Source organism: Hemiscyllium ocellatum, chromosome 26 (assembly GCF_020745735.1).
Source record: "Hemiscyllium ocellatum isolate sHemOce1 chromosome 26, sHemOce1.pat.X.cur, whole genome shotgun sequence".
Classification (NCBI taxonomy): Eukaryota; Metazoa; Chordata; class Chondrichthyes; order Orectolobiformes; family Hemiscylliidae; genus Hemiscyllium; species Hemiscyllium ocellatum.
Genome location: NC_083426.1, coordinates 45,187,209 through 45,202,619, shown reverse-complemented (window position 1 = coordinate 45,202,619; position 15,411 = coordinate 45,187,209). Strand labels below are relative to the sequence as shown.

The 15,411-nt window shown below is 42.4% G+C and overlaps 1 protein-coding gene across 2 annotated transcripts in view; it reads left to right on the top strand.

Annotated features, from left to right (window-relative positions):
• The first annotated feature begins 888 nt into the window (after positions 1-888).
• trim33 (tripartite motif containing 33) overlaps positions 889-15,411 on the top strand; it is a 150,659-nt gene continuing 136,136 nt past the window's right edge. For both annotated transcript variants that reach the window (XM_060845572.1, XM_060845571.1), the window contains exon 1: positions 889-1,496. In XM_060845572.1, coding sequence (XP_060701555.1) covers positions 929-1,496 — 568 coding nt within the window. In that variant the 5' untranslated portion in view covers positions 889-928. The remainder of the gene's footprint in view (positions 1,497-15,411) is intronic.

Sequence of the window (15,411 nt, the reverse complement as noted above, 5' to 3'; positions counted from 1 at the left end):
CCCATTGCATTTTCTGGTTTTAATTCTTACACATTCTCACAGAGATGTGCAGCACAGACACAGACCCTTCGGTCCAACTCTTCCATGCCGATCAGATATCCTAACTTAATCTAGTCCCATTTGCCAGCACCCGTCCCATATCCCTCCAAACCCTTCCTATTCATATACCCATCTAGATGCCTTTTAAAATGTTACAATTGTACCAGCCTCCTCCACATCCTCTGACAGCCCATTCCATACACGTACCACCCTCTGTGTGTAAAAGGTGCCTCATAGGTCTCTTTTATATCTTTCCCCCTCACCTTAAACCCCTCTAGTTCTGGGGAAGACTATTTATCCTAACTATGCCCCTCATGATTTTACAAACCTCTATAAGGTCACCCCCTCAGCCTCTGATGCTCCAGGGGAAACAGCCCCAGCCTGTTCAGCCTCTCCCTGTAGCTCAACAATCCTTGTAAATCTTTTCTGAACCCTTTCAAGTTTCGCAACCTCTTTCCACTAGTAACAATCTTAAACATATACTCAAAGTATACCATCAGTGTCGTAAAGAGAATGAAATAAAGTGCGCTGGTGACTACCTTGCAGCGATTTCGAAGCGCCGTGGGTCTGACTGTCTGACTAAGTGGCATGGACACGTGACACCTGCCCGCCATTTGCCGCACGTCGGTGACCCACACAATCAACTGGAACGAACCGTCGACGTGCCGTGCGTCCTGACATCTGCCATCCCCCTCTGGGCGGTGTGGGTGTAGATGACCAATGACGAGGCGGGTTGTATCAGGCGGCGGGACGCGGGCGCGCTCGGCCAATGAACGCCGCTGTTGGAGGTGGCGGTTGGTCGGTGTCGGACAAGCTCGAGAGAGTTTTGAATGTGAGCGTGCGCGGAGCGCGCGGGAGAGCGAGCGAGGGAAAGAAAGGAGGAGAAAAGATGGCGGAAAACAAAGGTGGAAATAATATAGAGGCGAATGGTGTTAGTGAGAAGAGCGGCCTGCTCGACAAGGATGAGGACAGCCGGGAGAAATCGGAGCCGGAGGTTAATGCGGCGTCGGGATTGGCGACGACGTCGACAACGACAACCCCAGGATCAATAACAACAACAGCGGCGGTACCGCTATCATCGGCCACGGCGGCTGAGGGACCGGGTCAGAGCCCAGGCCTGAGTCCGGGAGCAGGTCCCGGACCAAGCCCAGGGCCGAGTCCGGGACCAGGCCCGAGTCCAGCGTCAGGAACCAGTCCGGGTGGGGGCCCAGACAAAGCGGTAGCCGTCCCGGTCGCGCCCCAGGCTGCGGCCCCCGCTGAGGTGAATCTGAACCTCTTGGATGAGTGCGCCGTGTGCCGTGAAACGCTCCAAGGGAAGGAGCCCAAGCTACTGCCCTGCCTCCACTCCTTCTGCAAGCGCTGTCTGCCGGAACCGGAGCGTCAGCTGAGCATCCCTATCCCCGCCGCGGGCAATAACGCCGCAGGAAATAACGGAGACTCGCCGACCATCCAACAGGGTAAGTACCGACTCGCAGCCCAGGGGTAGGGGATCCACCCGGCCACTGCGGACTTCGCTGGCAACTTTTACAATTTAATGCCGTCCTTTCTCGACATCAAATTCCCCGAAGTTGTGACATGGTGAACTCCTCTTCCGATTGCAGTAGTGTGGCAAATATTTTGTCAATTTCTAACTTGATTTGGTGCCTTGGGTAAACAGAATACATGTTGCGAAGGAATGCAAGAAACCTTGGTTGCCTCACGTTGTGTTGATGCTTATGAAAAAGGTTTTAGGTTGGTTCCAAAAATAAAACCTTAATTTATATGTTTCGCACTATATTTGTTTGTCTTTCGAAGTGGTGACGGCGTCTCTTAATGTAGTTTATCACTTGTAATGGTCAAGCGTTTAGCTTGTAAGTACTACAGAACTTCTCTTACATGAGAATTGACAAAGAATCCAGATTCAAACGTACCTTAGAATGCGGATATGTTGACATTTTTTTCCCAAACTTACTGTCTGCAGTATTTGTTTTAATAGGATTTTTTTCACGATTATTTGTGTAGTACTCTGAGTAGACTTGGTTGTTATCCAATGTAAAACTGTATTTGAGTGTCAGTGTAATTAGTACTGTTCAAGTATGTCAGGTTAATTATATTTGAATACATAATACACAACTGATATATTTAAATTGGGATTTCAAATACGACAAGTTATGTATTGCTAAATTGGTTTACAAATTCTTGCTTCCTCCCAATGAACATATTTAAAATAAAACTGAGCTGAGCTGAACAAATAGTCTATTTCAAAACTCTGCAAATTTTAGTATGGTTCTGTTGTTAAAAATATGCTACTGTTGTAAACTCCATTCCTCCTGTTTTTGAGTCAGATATAAGGTCTGTCCTATCTCAAGTTCTTTAATTTAAAATGAAAACCATTTCATTGTTTAGTTTTGACTTGTGTAGTTCAAGCAGTATTCACTTCAATAGGTGAGAGTTGGCTGTATCCCAACCAACCAATTTCTCCCCTGTTCAAGATTTTTTTAAATGTTGAGTTTTGTTCAGCTCTTGCACATTCCTGTTTTTAATTGCTCTTCCTTAACCCCCTTTGCCTCCTTGCTCCACTTCTATAAGACATTCCGTGATAACTACCCCAAATGGTAGCTCAGTAGTTAGTAGCATCAGGGACCCAGGTTCGATTCCAGCCTTGGTCTGTGTAGAGTTTGCACATTCTCCCAGTGTCTGCGTGGGTTTCCTCTGGGTGCTCCGGTTTCCTCCCACAATCCAAAGATGTGCAGGTTCAGGTGAATTGGCCATGCTAAATTGCCGATAGTATTAGGTGTATTAATCAGAGGGAAATGGGTTTGGGTGGGTTCCTCTTCAGAGGGTCGGTGTGGATTTGTTGGGCTGAAGGGCCTGTTTCCACACTTCAAGGAATCTGATCTAATGTGTTTTTGAGCATTTGTTTCAATTGTTCCTGCTGTAGTTTGGTATCTTGCTTTATATTGCCTCTGTGAAGTAACTTGGCATTTTGTTGCATTGGAGTCGCTACATGAAAAGTTATTTCAAATGTGCTACTAGTTGTTAGTATATCAATGGGCAGAAACTGTTTTGGAAACTATTTGACAATATTAATTAGATAATTCTGCAATTGGAGATAGCAGGTGTAAGCTTTGCATGACAAAATGCATTTTAAAATTCTGATTAAATCCCTCTGGCTTTCGTGATTGACAAGGTAAACAAATTAGTTATTTAGTTTTATGATTTCATGGAGTTGGGTGAAGTTTTTTAATTGTTCATTTGAGTTATCCTTTGTACAAATGACCCTCCTCTTAGCCCTCAAAAAATAAGGACTTGTGAATTAACTTGAATCCGTTGTTGGTCCAGACCTTATGAATGAATGAGTGGTTAACCTTGGGTTGTTTATGCTCAGTATCAGGACCTGGAGGAAATTCCTTTGTGTGCGTACGTGTGACACTAATGTGCAAAATGTAAACTGTTGATGGGTAGAGATATGTTTTGGATCGTCAGCAGATCCTTTTGCTATTGACTCTGCTATTGTAGATATTTTCTAATCACCCTGGTCAGATGTTATGACACCTATCTTGAGCATATGGAATTTGGACCTGGGTGTCATGAACCCCTGGACCCTGTAGTTATAGATTTAGGCTGGATGCCTTGGACTTGCCAAGAAATTTACTTGGGGAATAGTCACACCGTTAATCACAGGCATTTGGTATGAGCAGAATATTCAATTGGAAAGGTCTTGTACATTTGGAAGTCAGCTTGCTGAACAATTAACACTGCTCCCTACACCTTACTTTTAGTCCCTTATGCAATGGAAAACATCCATAGTACGTTGGATAAATCTATCCACTTACTATCTATTGGATAAACAAATAATTGACAATAAATGCACTCAGTGATCTGATGCATTTTATCTTTTAATTTGAAGCACTTCATACAAGACTTCTCTATCATTATAATGAATGAAAGGGTATACAAATTCATTTTTAAAAATTTTCAGCTCTTAAAATATTACATAACATGGCAAGTTCAATGGATCAGATTGACAATTGTTCCATTGTTGGCCTGAAGGAGGGGTGTGGTATTGACCATTCTGCACTGCATTGTGGCCACTGGTTATTTGTTTTGGTTACATTCCTTAGATGGGATAGAAAACCCCTAAATCTCCAATGCATATGGGTAAGTAATGTGGCATTTTCCACTGGCAGGAAGATTTTCTCAGCAACTGCTCTGATCAAAAGATGTTGGATATATGAAGACATAAGCATGGAGGTTAATTTTGATAAACTGTGAAATGCCATAATGCCTGTTGCAATGGTTGAGTTTGACTGTTAAAACTTAGTTTTGTGAAAATACCTGATCTTAAAAGTAAGAAATAGCAATTATTTAGAAAAACAAAATTTAGGTTTAAAATTTAGTGCTTCTGAAAAATGTTCAGTGGAAATGATCACCAGGAATTACTTCATGGCTGAGCATGGTCGCTAAAATGGTATAGCAGCTTTAAGTCACGTGGTAAGCATGGGTATTTGGATTTGACAAGCTTGAATAGGCATTTTTGTAATTTGTTACAATTGGCTGATCAAATGAACTAGGAAGGTGAGCAATACAAAGTATAGATTACTAATCTGTGACAACTTCCTAAAATGATGCAAATGTAGTTTGATCGTTCAAACTGCGAGCATATGTTTTTCTTTTTTCATGCAAGTTCTTTTCAGCTTTGATAGATGAACAAGATTCAGTGCTGTTATTTGAAAAAGAATAAGAAGTTCTTCCAGTGTTTGGGGTAACATCCTTCATCAAACCATGCTGGTTTGACACAGGTCACATTGTAGCTTTGTGTATGCAAAATAGAGCTGAGTTTGTTTACACAAATCTATTCATACACTGCTTTGTAGATGTACAAACAGGGTACAGCATAGATAATTATTTGAGCTGGATCCACTAAGACCATTTGTGGGATCCAGCAGCCAACAGCACAGATCAAGGGGCTGGAAAAGACCACATTTGTGTTGAAATTGTCATCAATATGAAGCAGTACTCGTCTTTCTAATTATTTTTGAGCTTTGTGGTCTGTCTAGTTTCTTAGAAGTGGAAGAAAGTAAGATGGAGGCTAAAATTCAATTCTATCACCGGCTTCAGAGTGGCAATTTTACTGATGGACTTCAATATTTCTGCAAGTAATTGTTCTGTTGTTTAAGTTAATTATTTTAAAGAATGCATCAGAATGTCGGCATATTTGCATTTGCTATTGACGTATGCAAGTCAAATTATTGATCTGGTGTTGCAGAGAAATGATAATTGTTTGGTTTGTATCATCATGCCAGAAGTACACAGCAATTTGATGCTATTTGAGTCTGGTTAAATATCAACTGTGAATGTTATCCTTTTATAGCCATTTTGTAACCTGAGCTTCTAAGGCAATCCAGTCAAGGTGATGAGGTAGGGATGGAGAGAAAGGTGTGGTGAATTACTGCTGTTCAATAGTTCCACCTTTTTCAAAATATTTAAATTGAGAAGGAAATATTCTTATTTCTATTTTAGCATGAAAATGATTAATGCATGTACAGTGTTTTAATGTAGTTGTGGTAAATTTTGGAAATCTTGATCTGTCAGTATCCTGGCTACTTAGGAAAGTGCTCACATCTCTCAATAGGTATTACTACTTTAATGGGGGATACTGGTTTAATACAGGTTTTTTAATAACAATGAGTAAATTTATTTCTGTAGGAGATAAGAATTGTGTAATCTTACAATGAGCATAGATTGTGACTGCACCTCCGTATTGAATAAGTTTGCAAGGGAGGCAGTTACTGTAATATGGCATTCTGCTTTGATTGGGCAGTATTCATGGACATCTTGTAGGCACAGATTTATTAAATTTCATCATTGCATTTCATCCAGATGATTTTTATTACCTCACTGATCATAGTGGTAATTTTGGAAAAGGTGCCACTCTTTGGGGGGAGAAAAATCGCATATTGGAATGCTTATGAAAGTATTTCCCATGCACTCTTGTTTGCTAATCAAACACATGCTTCTTGCCAAACAGTAATATGTATATAGTTTATTTGGCTGCGTGGCCAGTTTGTGGTTCGAAACGAAGCCAACAGGTGTGGGTTAAATTCCCACACTTTGAGGTTACCCATAAAGGATTTTCTTTTACTCTATCATCACCTGAGGCATGATAACTCTGTAAAGAGCTATATAGTCTGATACGACTAAGATCATTTTACTGTTGTTACAGTAGTTCTGAAATTAAAATGCTGAACTAAGGGTGTAGGTTTGCTTGCTGGGCTGTAGGTTTGATATCTAGACGCTCCATTACCTGGCTAGGTAACATCATCAGTGGCGACCTCCAAGTGAAGCGAAGCTGTTGTCTCCTGCTTTCTATTTATATCTTTCTCCTGGATGGGGTTCCTGGGGTTTGTGGTGATGTCATTTCCTGTTCATTTTCTGAGGGATTGATAGATGGCATCTAGATCTGTGTTTTTGTTTATTGCGTTGTGGTTGGAGTGCCAGGCCTCTAGGAATTCTCTGGCATGTATTTGCTTTGCTTGTCCCAGGATAGATGTGTTGTCCCAGTTGAAATGGTGGTTTTGTTTGTACTCAGTACAACCCATGGACGAAATCAACGTCATCTATAAAATTCCATGCAAGGACTGCCACAAACACTGCATAGGAGAAACAGGAAGAAAGTTAGCCACCAGGATACACGAACACCAGCTAGCCACAAAAAGACACGATCCTCTCTCCCTCGTAGCCCTACACACGATGAAAAAAACCACCATTTCGAATGGTACAACACATCTATCTGGGACTGGTTAACCAAAGGCATGCCAGAGAATTCCTAGAGGCGTGGTACTCTAACCACAACGCCATAAACAAACACATAGATCTAGATGCCATCTATCAACCCCTCAGAAAATAAACAGGAAATGACATCACCACAAACCCCAGAAACCCCATCCAGGAGAAAGATATAAATAGAAAGCAGGAGACAATAGCTTCGCTTCACTTGGAGGTCGCCACTGATGTTACCTAGCCAGGTAATGAAACGTCTGGATATCAAACCTACACCCTAAACCTCAACCTGAGCTACAAACCTTGCAAAAATGCTGTACTAAGTTAGATAACCAAAGAGAATTTAAGCTTGCTTTTTAAGTATGGATCATTTGTAGTGATCACCTTTATTGAGAAAAAAATACAAGTAGTTCTTGGATAATGAGTGTTCTGGCAGCCCGATTTGCTTATAATGTCACTGAGGAATTAAGGAACGGTATGTTTGAGAATGCTTACCTGTGTCCGCAACAGCGTTATTTCAGCGGTATTGTTTCGTTCTGCGCATGCGCCGATGTCAACTGCTGATAGAGCAGCTTTCTGTAAGAGGAACTGTAGTAAATTGTAGTAAACTGAGAGAGATACATTAAGCAATTTCCTTTGAAAGGTATGCTACTCCTAGATTATCCTTTTTTTGAAAAAGTGTAGGGACATAGTGACAAGAATGTTAGTAAGATGCATTCTGGTGATAAAGTTGCAGGTGGTGAATGCAAAACAGAAGCTATAACACTGGAAGAGGCGCGCTTTCTCTTTCTCTCATACACTCACACATACACCCCCCACTCTCACACTCATACACCTACATAAACACTCACACTTCCACATGCTCGGTCTCCCCTGTGCGCATGTGCATACAAATTTGTGGGGTGAATTTGTACTTGCAAAATTACGTTTTATTTTGCTCAAAAACTGCAGAAATTCATAAAAGATTCTGTATATTGGGACACAGACGTACTTTAACCTCACACCTTCTATGCATTATCTGAGCTGAGATGACACCCATTGTTACTGATATCTTGAATGTTCTGGGATTTACATATGAAGAACTGAAACTAACGTCATTCTAAAAGATGAAAGACTTAATCAAAATTTGTTTAATATTACATTCCATGACACTGCAATCATATTGCTGTAAATTCTCTGTCTTATGATTCTGCTCCACAAGCACCTGATGAAGAAGCAGTGCTTTGAAAGTTAGTGCTTCTGAATAAACATGTGTGGACTACAACTTGATGTTGTGATTTTTAATTTTGTTCACCCAGTACAACACAAACCTCTCGGAATCATAGATATTGTAAAATATTTTGAGCGTAAGAAGACAATATATGACCAGATTGCTTAACAGGAACGAGGGAGTCTACCTTTATGCACCATGCTGAGCCTCTGTCCCTGCATTAACACTATTTTTAAAGTGTACCGTGATTTTTGAGCAATCATGAGTGATTTTTTTTGCTGGTCTGCCCTAACCATACTTGTCCCATAGGCCCCATCACTTATATTACACAATTTTCCATTAAGTAAGGTTTTGCTGGAATGTAACTAGAGCTTTTTTCGTTAGATTAGATTAAATTACTTACAGTGTGGAAACAGGCCCTTCGGCCCAACAATCCACACCGATCTGCCGAAGCGCAACCCACCCATACCCCTACATTTACCCCTTACCTAACACTACGGGCAATTTAGCATGGCCAATTCACCTGACCTGCACATCTTTGAACTGTGGGAGGAAACCGGAGCACCCGGAGGAAACCCACGCAGACACGGGGAGAATGTGTGGAGTTTGCACAGTCAGTCGCCTGAGCCGGGAATTGAACCTGGGTCTCAGGCGCGAGAACTATCTGTAGGCATTCTATGAAGTGCATTGGAAGCTTTTACTGTTGGGTTGCTCATAGATTGTAAATATAAGAGTAATAACAGTCATGTTTTCAGTTGGGTGTTTTGATATATTTTTAAGGTCAGAGCTATACAGCACAGAAACAGATGCTTAGGTTCAACTTGTCCATGTCGACCAAGTTTCCCAAGCTAAACTAGTCCCACTTGCCTGCTTTTGTCCCATATCCCCCTCAACCTTTTTTTATTCATGCACCTATCTAAATGCCTTTAAATGTTGTAACTGTATCTGCATCAACCACTTCCTAATAGGAGTTCATTCCAAAAATGAAGCACTGTGTGAAAAAAGTTGCCTCTCAGATCCCTTTTAAATCTTTGTCATCTCACCTTAAAATTATGCCACCTAGTTTTTAACTTGCCGCATGAGAGAAAAGATCTTAGGCATTGATAAGGTGAATAGCAATCACAATTTTTATGAACCACTCCTTGATCTCCTATGATACAGTAGAAAAATGTCCCAGCCTATCTGGCCTCTCCTTAAATTCAGACCTTCCAATCCAGGCAACATCCTGGTAAGTCTTTTCTGCAGCCTTGCAAATTTAATAATATCCTTCCTATAGCAGGGTAACTAGAACTATATACAGTACTCCAGAAGTTTTCTCACCAATGTTCTGTACAACCTCAACGTGATGTCCCAACTCCCATACTCAGTGGCCTGAGAATGAAGATAAGCATGGTAAATGCTTTTTAAACCACCTTGTCTACTTTCAATGAACAATGTACCTGAACTCTTTGGTCTCTGTCTGACAGCATTACATAGGTCTCTAGCATTAACTAGATCAATCCTGCCCTTGCATGTTTTAAATTTGGAGTTATCCAAATTTAACTCCATTTGCTGACCCTTAGCCCATTGACCTAATTGGACAACACCTATTCAGAAGAAATTTTTGACCTAAAACATTCCTGAAGAAGGACTTATGCCCGAAATGTCGATTCTCTTGCTCCTTGGATGCTGCCTGACTTGCTGCGCTTTTCTAGCAACACATTTTCATCATTGACCTAATTGACCAAGATCCCTTTGTATTCCTAGATAACCTCCTTCATTGCAGTCCTCACTTTCTCATAACTTACTTCACTGTCAACTACACCACCAATTTTGGTGTCATCTGCAAACTTCCAAGCCATGCCTTTTAAATTCTCATCCTCAATGCTTATGTAAATGAGGATAAGCTATGTTTGCAGCACCACGGGTCACAGTCCCCCACCACTACCCTCCACCTTGTACTGTCAAACCAATTTTGTAACCAGCTAGCAAGCTCTCCCTGAATCCCATGTGATGTAACTTTGCTGATCAGTCTACCATGCGGCACCTTGTCGAAGTCTTTGCTAAAGTTCATGCGGACAATATCTACCATGCTCTTCCCCTCAATTTTTTTAGATTATGTCCTCAAAAACACTCAAACTGTGGTCACCTCTCACTGCAGACTGTTAAATTTCAAGAGGCAAAGAATTATCCCAGATTTCACCTATTTAAAATAAAAATTAACAAATTTATTTTTAAGTCCAAAAGAGAGCAGTAAACCTCCAGCTATATACCACTCTTTTCTCTTAAACCTATCTTTTATCTCCCACTCTACAATACTGGTCCTATTTTTAAAAATAAACCCCGATTAAGATTTACAAAGAAGAATTTGTAACTCTTTCAAAGCTAGTCAGCTTTGTCAATTATCCTTTGTAGATGTTCTGCTGTGTTTTCCTGGGTCGTGTCGTCTTCATTCTTCTGTAAAACTTTCTTCTGAATAGGTGTTTTGTTTAGATTAGATTAGATTACTTAGTGTGGAAACAGGCCCTTCGGCCCAACTAGTTCACACCGACCCGCCGAAGCGAAACCCACCCATTCCCCTACATTTACCCCTTTTATCTAACACTACGGGCAATTTAGCATGGCCAATTCACCTGACCTGCACATCTTTGGACTGTGGGAGGAAACCGGAGCACCCGGAGGAAACCCACACAGACACGGGGAGAATGTGCAAACTCCACACAGACAGTCGCCCGAGTCAGGAATTCAACCCGGGTCTCTGGCGCTGTGAGGCAGCAGTGCTAACCACTGTGCCACCATGCCGCCCAAGTTGTCCTGTTCCTGCCTCAATCGAAGCAAAATGCTTAGAGACAGTATCGTTTTATCTCCTTCATTTTTATTCTGGACCCTGGAGTCCGAGAGCATGATCGCCCATGTGCAGAGAGACATGAATTCTCTCTTCTGTCAAATAGCAGATTCTTAATGAATCATATAGTCACTTACAGGGAGGAGCATCCAGCTAAGGCAACGTACATATTGATTAGGTGACCGTTACAATCAGCGAGTGTCAATACTAAAGATTAAGCCATCTGCTGTTACTCAATGAATGTTCTTAACCTTGTTAACTGGCTTCACAATGAATACTTTTCACCTTGTTAACTGACTTTACATACTGAATGCTTCTTATTTAATGGCATTGTATAGTGAATGCTTTTCCACCTTGTTAACCCACTGCCCTTATCTCCTACACCTTTATTGTTTACTGCAAGTTCTTATCTGATCTGAGTCATGCTAGCTGAACCTTTTTGTTTCACAAAAACTTAACTCTTTCCCTAACTGCTCATACCTTATACACTTTCTCAAAGGTACCTTTCAGAGAGCTGATTGGCTAGCAATTCATACTTGTTGGTTTTCTTGGCAGTTTTCTATAGTTCTCCCCAAACTGTTCAAATGTCTGATTTTTATACTCCAACATCGTGGAACATTTCATTGGTTTGATGTCCTCCCAAATAGTAAGATTTAAATTTGATTTTGGCGACTTAAGGCATAATTTAAACTGGCTGAATTTGAATTTGTTTTTGTTCCATTGCTAACACAGTACCAGCAATGTGTGTCAACCAAATGTTACATTTTTAAATATTTCATTACGTTGTGCTTCTCTAAGTCCTTGCCAGCTTCCCCTCTCTCAAAGGTGCAGTATCCACTGATACCTTCATAACAATATGCGCCATTACTGTTTCATGGCTTCTTTTATCACCTCCTTCATCCAACAATGCGTAGATTTGGTCTCCTTATTTTTCATCTTTTTTGGTATGCAAGTAGGCTGTACTTGAAATTACTATTCTTTCAATGTACATGTTGTATTTTGGATTGATTTGAGTTGATTGAGGATTAAGAATTGTATTCCTTCTCTTGTACTGTTCAACATATCTGCTTTGTGTACTTCATTCTTCTCTGCTAATCCAATACAGATGAACCTTAATTATCCGATTGATGTGGGCGGGAGTATTTTGTTGGATAATTGAATGTTCAAATAAACAAATGCTGGATAACACAATTTTGGCAAGTGTTGGGACTTTGCAATCTTGCTGGATAATCGAGGTACCTCTGTATGCTGATGACTACCCTCCACTGTACTGGTGGACCTCTGTGCAAGGCAACTCAATCCATTGTTAAGGTATAACCTTACTATTTTTAAATAATTATTTCCTATCCCTGAATTAGTCCCAATGTTAAGTGAATCCAGAGCCCCTGTCCTGCACTATATTTCAAGACACATTATTCTTCTTAACATGCAACATTATGTATCTTGTAATTCAGAGGTGTTCAAGATCTTAATTTCATCAACGCCTAACAGATAAGTTGGCGAAAAGGCAGATATATGATACAGTGCCTTCAACAGCACAGTTCCATTCCAGAACTGGCTGAGATTGCAACTTAGGAAAAATAAATACTTTCCATTGAGCTCTACTTTAAGTGGTATACCTCTGAAAGACTACTGCACTTCCTGCTTCTAACTGTTGCAAGTATCCACCTGTCTACTGACCTGATCCTCTGAGATTATTATCCCATTGGAACGTTTGACCTAGCAAGTTCAGATCCTTCCTTTCAAATTCAGAAATCCTGAGCTTGAGCTGAAGCATTCGGATATATTTGCTACACATGCTGCTTCCTGTGAGAATTGAAGAGTGTGGTGCTGGAAAAGCACAGCTGGTCAGGCAGCATCTGAGGAGCAGGAGGATCAGGGTTTTGAACATAAACCCTTCGTCTCTCGGAAGACTTCGCGACGGCTGGTGGGTAAGTTTGGTCGCTTATTTATTAGTTAAAAATTTAAAGTTTTCCTTCAAAAAAGCGGTAGCAGACCCGGAAGGCGCGCTAGGTTACCTGGGTAAGGTTTTTTTTTCTCTCCCCTTATTTAAACGCGTAGGCGAGTCACCCGAGGCACTACACGAGTAGTGCCTCCCACCCTTCCACCTCCTCTAACCTAATAATAAGACCAATTGTGACTAGCGGGTAAGTGCTGCTTTTTCCTTGTTTGTTTCTTTAGATTTAGTTGGTTTTTGTTGTTTTTTTTTAAGGAAAGCTTACTTTTAGAGGGATGGCAGTGCAGAGAGGGCAATGTTCCTCTTGCAACATGTATGAGGTGAGGGAAGCCATTAGCGTCCCTGCTGAGTACACTTGCAAGAAGTGCACCCATCTCCAGCTCCTCCAAACCCGTGTTAGGGAACTGGAGCTGGAGTTGGATGAACTGCGGATCATTCGGGAGGCAGAGGAGGTCATAGATCGGAGCTTTAGGCAGGTAGTTACTCCGAAAGTTCAAGATAGATGGGTGACAGTGAGGGGGAGTGGGAGGAGGAAGCCAGTGCAGGGACCCCCTGCGGTCATTCCCCTCAAGGACAAGTATACCGTTTTGGATACTTGTGGGGGGGATGACTTACCGGGGCAAGCAACGAGGTTCAGGCCTCTGGCACGGAGCCTGGCCCCGTTGCTCAGAAGGGTAGGGTGGAGAAAGGTAGAGCAATAGTTCTTGGGGACTCGATAGTGAGGGGTACAGACAGAGACGGTTTTGTGGGGGCGACAGGGACTCACGTTTGGTATGTTGCCTCCCAGGTGCAAGGGTACGTGATGTCGCTGATCGTGTTTTCCGGGTCCTTAAGGGGGAGGGGGAGCAGCCCCAGATCGTGGTCCATGTTGGCACCAACGATATAGGTAGGAAGAGGGGTGAGGGTGTCAGACAGGCTTTCAGGGAGCTAGGTTGGAAGCTCAGAGTTAGAACAAACAGAGTTGTAGTCTCTGGTTTGTTACCCGTGCCACGTGATAGAGAGTCGATGAATAGGGAGAGAGAGCAGTTAAATGCGTGGCTACAGGGATGGTGCAGGAGGGAGGGATTCCAGTTTCTGGACAACTGGGGTCCTTTCTGGGGAAGGTGGGACCTCTATAAAAAGGATGGGCTACACCTGAACCTGAGGGGCACCAGTATCCTTGGGGGGAGGTTTGCTAGTGCTCTTTGGGAGGGTTTAAACTAACTCCGCGGGGGCATGGGAACCAGGACTGTAGCTTTTGGGTACAGGACCTTGAGTGTAGGGAGGTTAGGAATAATGCAGCGATCTCTAAGGAGGGTGCCTGTAACCAGAAAGGTGGATTGAAGTGTGTATACTTCAATGCCAGAAGTATAAGGAATAAGGTAGGTGAACTTGCAGCGTGGGTTGGTACCTGGGACTTCGATGTTGTGGCCATTACAGAGACGTGGGTAGAACAGGGACAAGAATGGCTGTTGCACGTTCCAGGGTTCAAATGTTTTAGTAGGATCAGACATGGGGGTAAAAAAGGGGGAGGCGTGGCATTACTTGTCAAAGACAGTATCACAGCAGTGGAATGGACGATGGAAGAGGACTTGCCATCTGAGGTAGTTTGGGCTGAGGTTAGAAATAGGAAAGGTGAGGTCACCCTGTTAGGTGTTTTCTACAGGCCTCCTAATAGTCCTAGAGAAGTAGAGGATAATATTGCGAGGATGATTCAGGAAAAGAGTGAAGGTAGCAGGGTGGTTGTTATGGGGGACTTTAACTTCCCAGATATTGACTGGGAGAGCTATAGCTCGAGTTCATTAGATGGGTCGGTGTTTGTCCAATGTGTGCAGGAGGGTTTCCTGACACAATATGTCGACAGGCCAACAAGAGGGGAGGCTATATTGGATTTGGTTCTAGGTAATGAACCAGGCCAGGTGTTAGACTTGGAGGTAGGTGAGCACTTCGGGGACAGTGACCACAACTCGGTGACTTTTACTTTAGTGATGGAGAGGGATAATCGTGCGCCGCAGGGCAAGAGCTATAGCTGGGGGCAGGGAAATTATGATGCTGTGAGGCATGACTTAGGATGTATGGATTGGAAAAACAGGCTTCAAGAGAAGAACACTAATGAGATGTGGGGATTGTTCAAGGAGCAGCTACTGCGTGTCCTCGATAGGTATGTACCAGTCAGGCATGGTGTAAAGGGCCTTGTGAGGCAGCCGTGGTTTAGTAAGGAATTGGAGTCCCTTGTGAAAGGGAAGAAGGCGGCATATGTAAAGATGAGGCGTGAAGGTTCAGTAGGGGCGATTGAGAGTTATAAGGTAGCCAGGAAGGAGCTAAAGAGGGAGCTAAGAGAAGCGAGAAGGGGACATGAAAAGTCTTTAGCTGGTAGGATTAGGGAAAACCCAAAGGCTTTCTATAGGTATGTCAAGAATAAAAGGATGACTAGGGTAGGTATCGGTCCAGTCAAGGATAGTAGTGGGAAGTTGTGTGTGGAGGCGGAGGAGATTGGAGAGACATTAAATCAGTACTTTTCATCAGTATTCACTCAGGAACAGGACACTGTTGCTGATGTGAATATGGAATCACAAATAATTAGAATGGATGCCCTGGAAATATGCAGGGAAGAGGTTTTGGGAATATTGGAAAGGATGA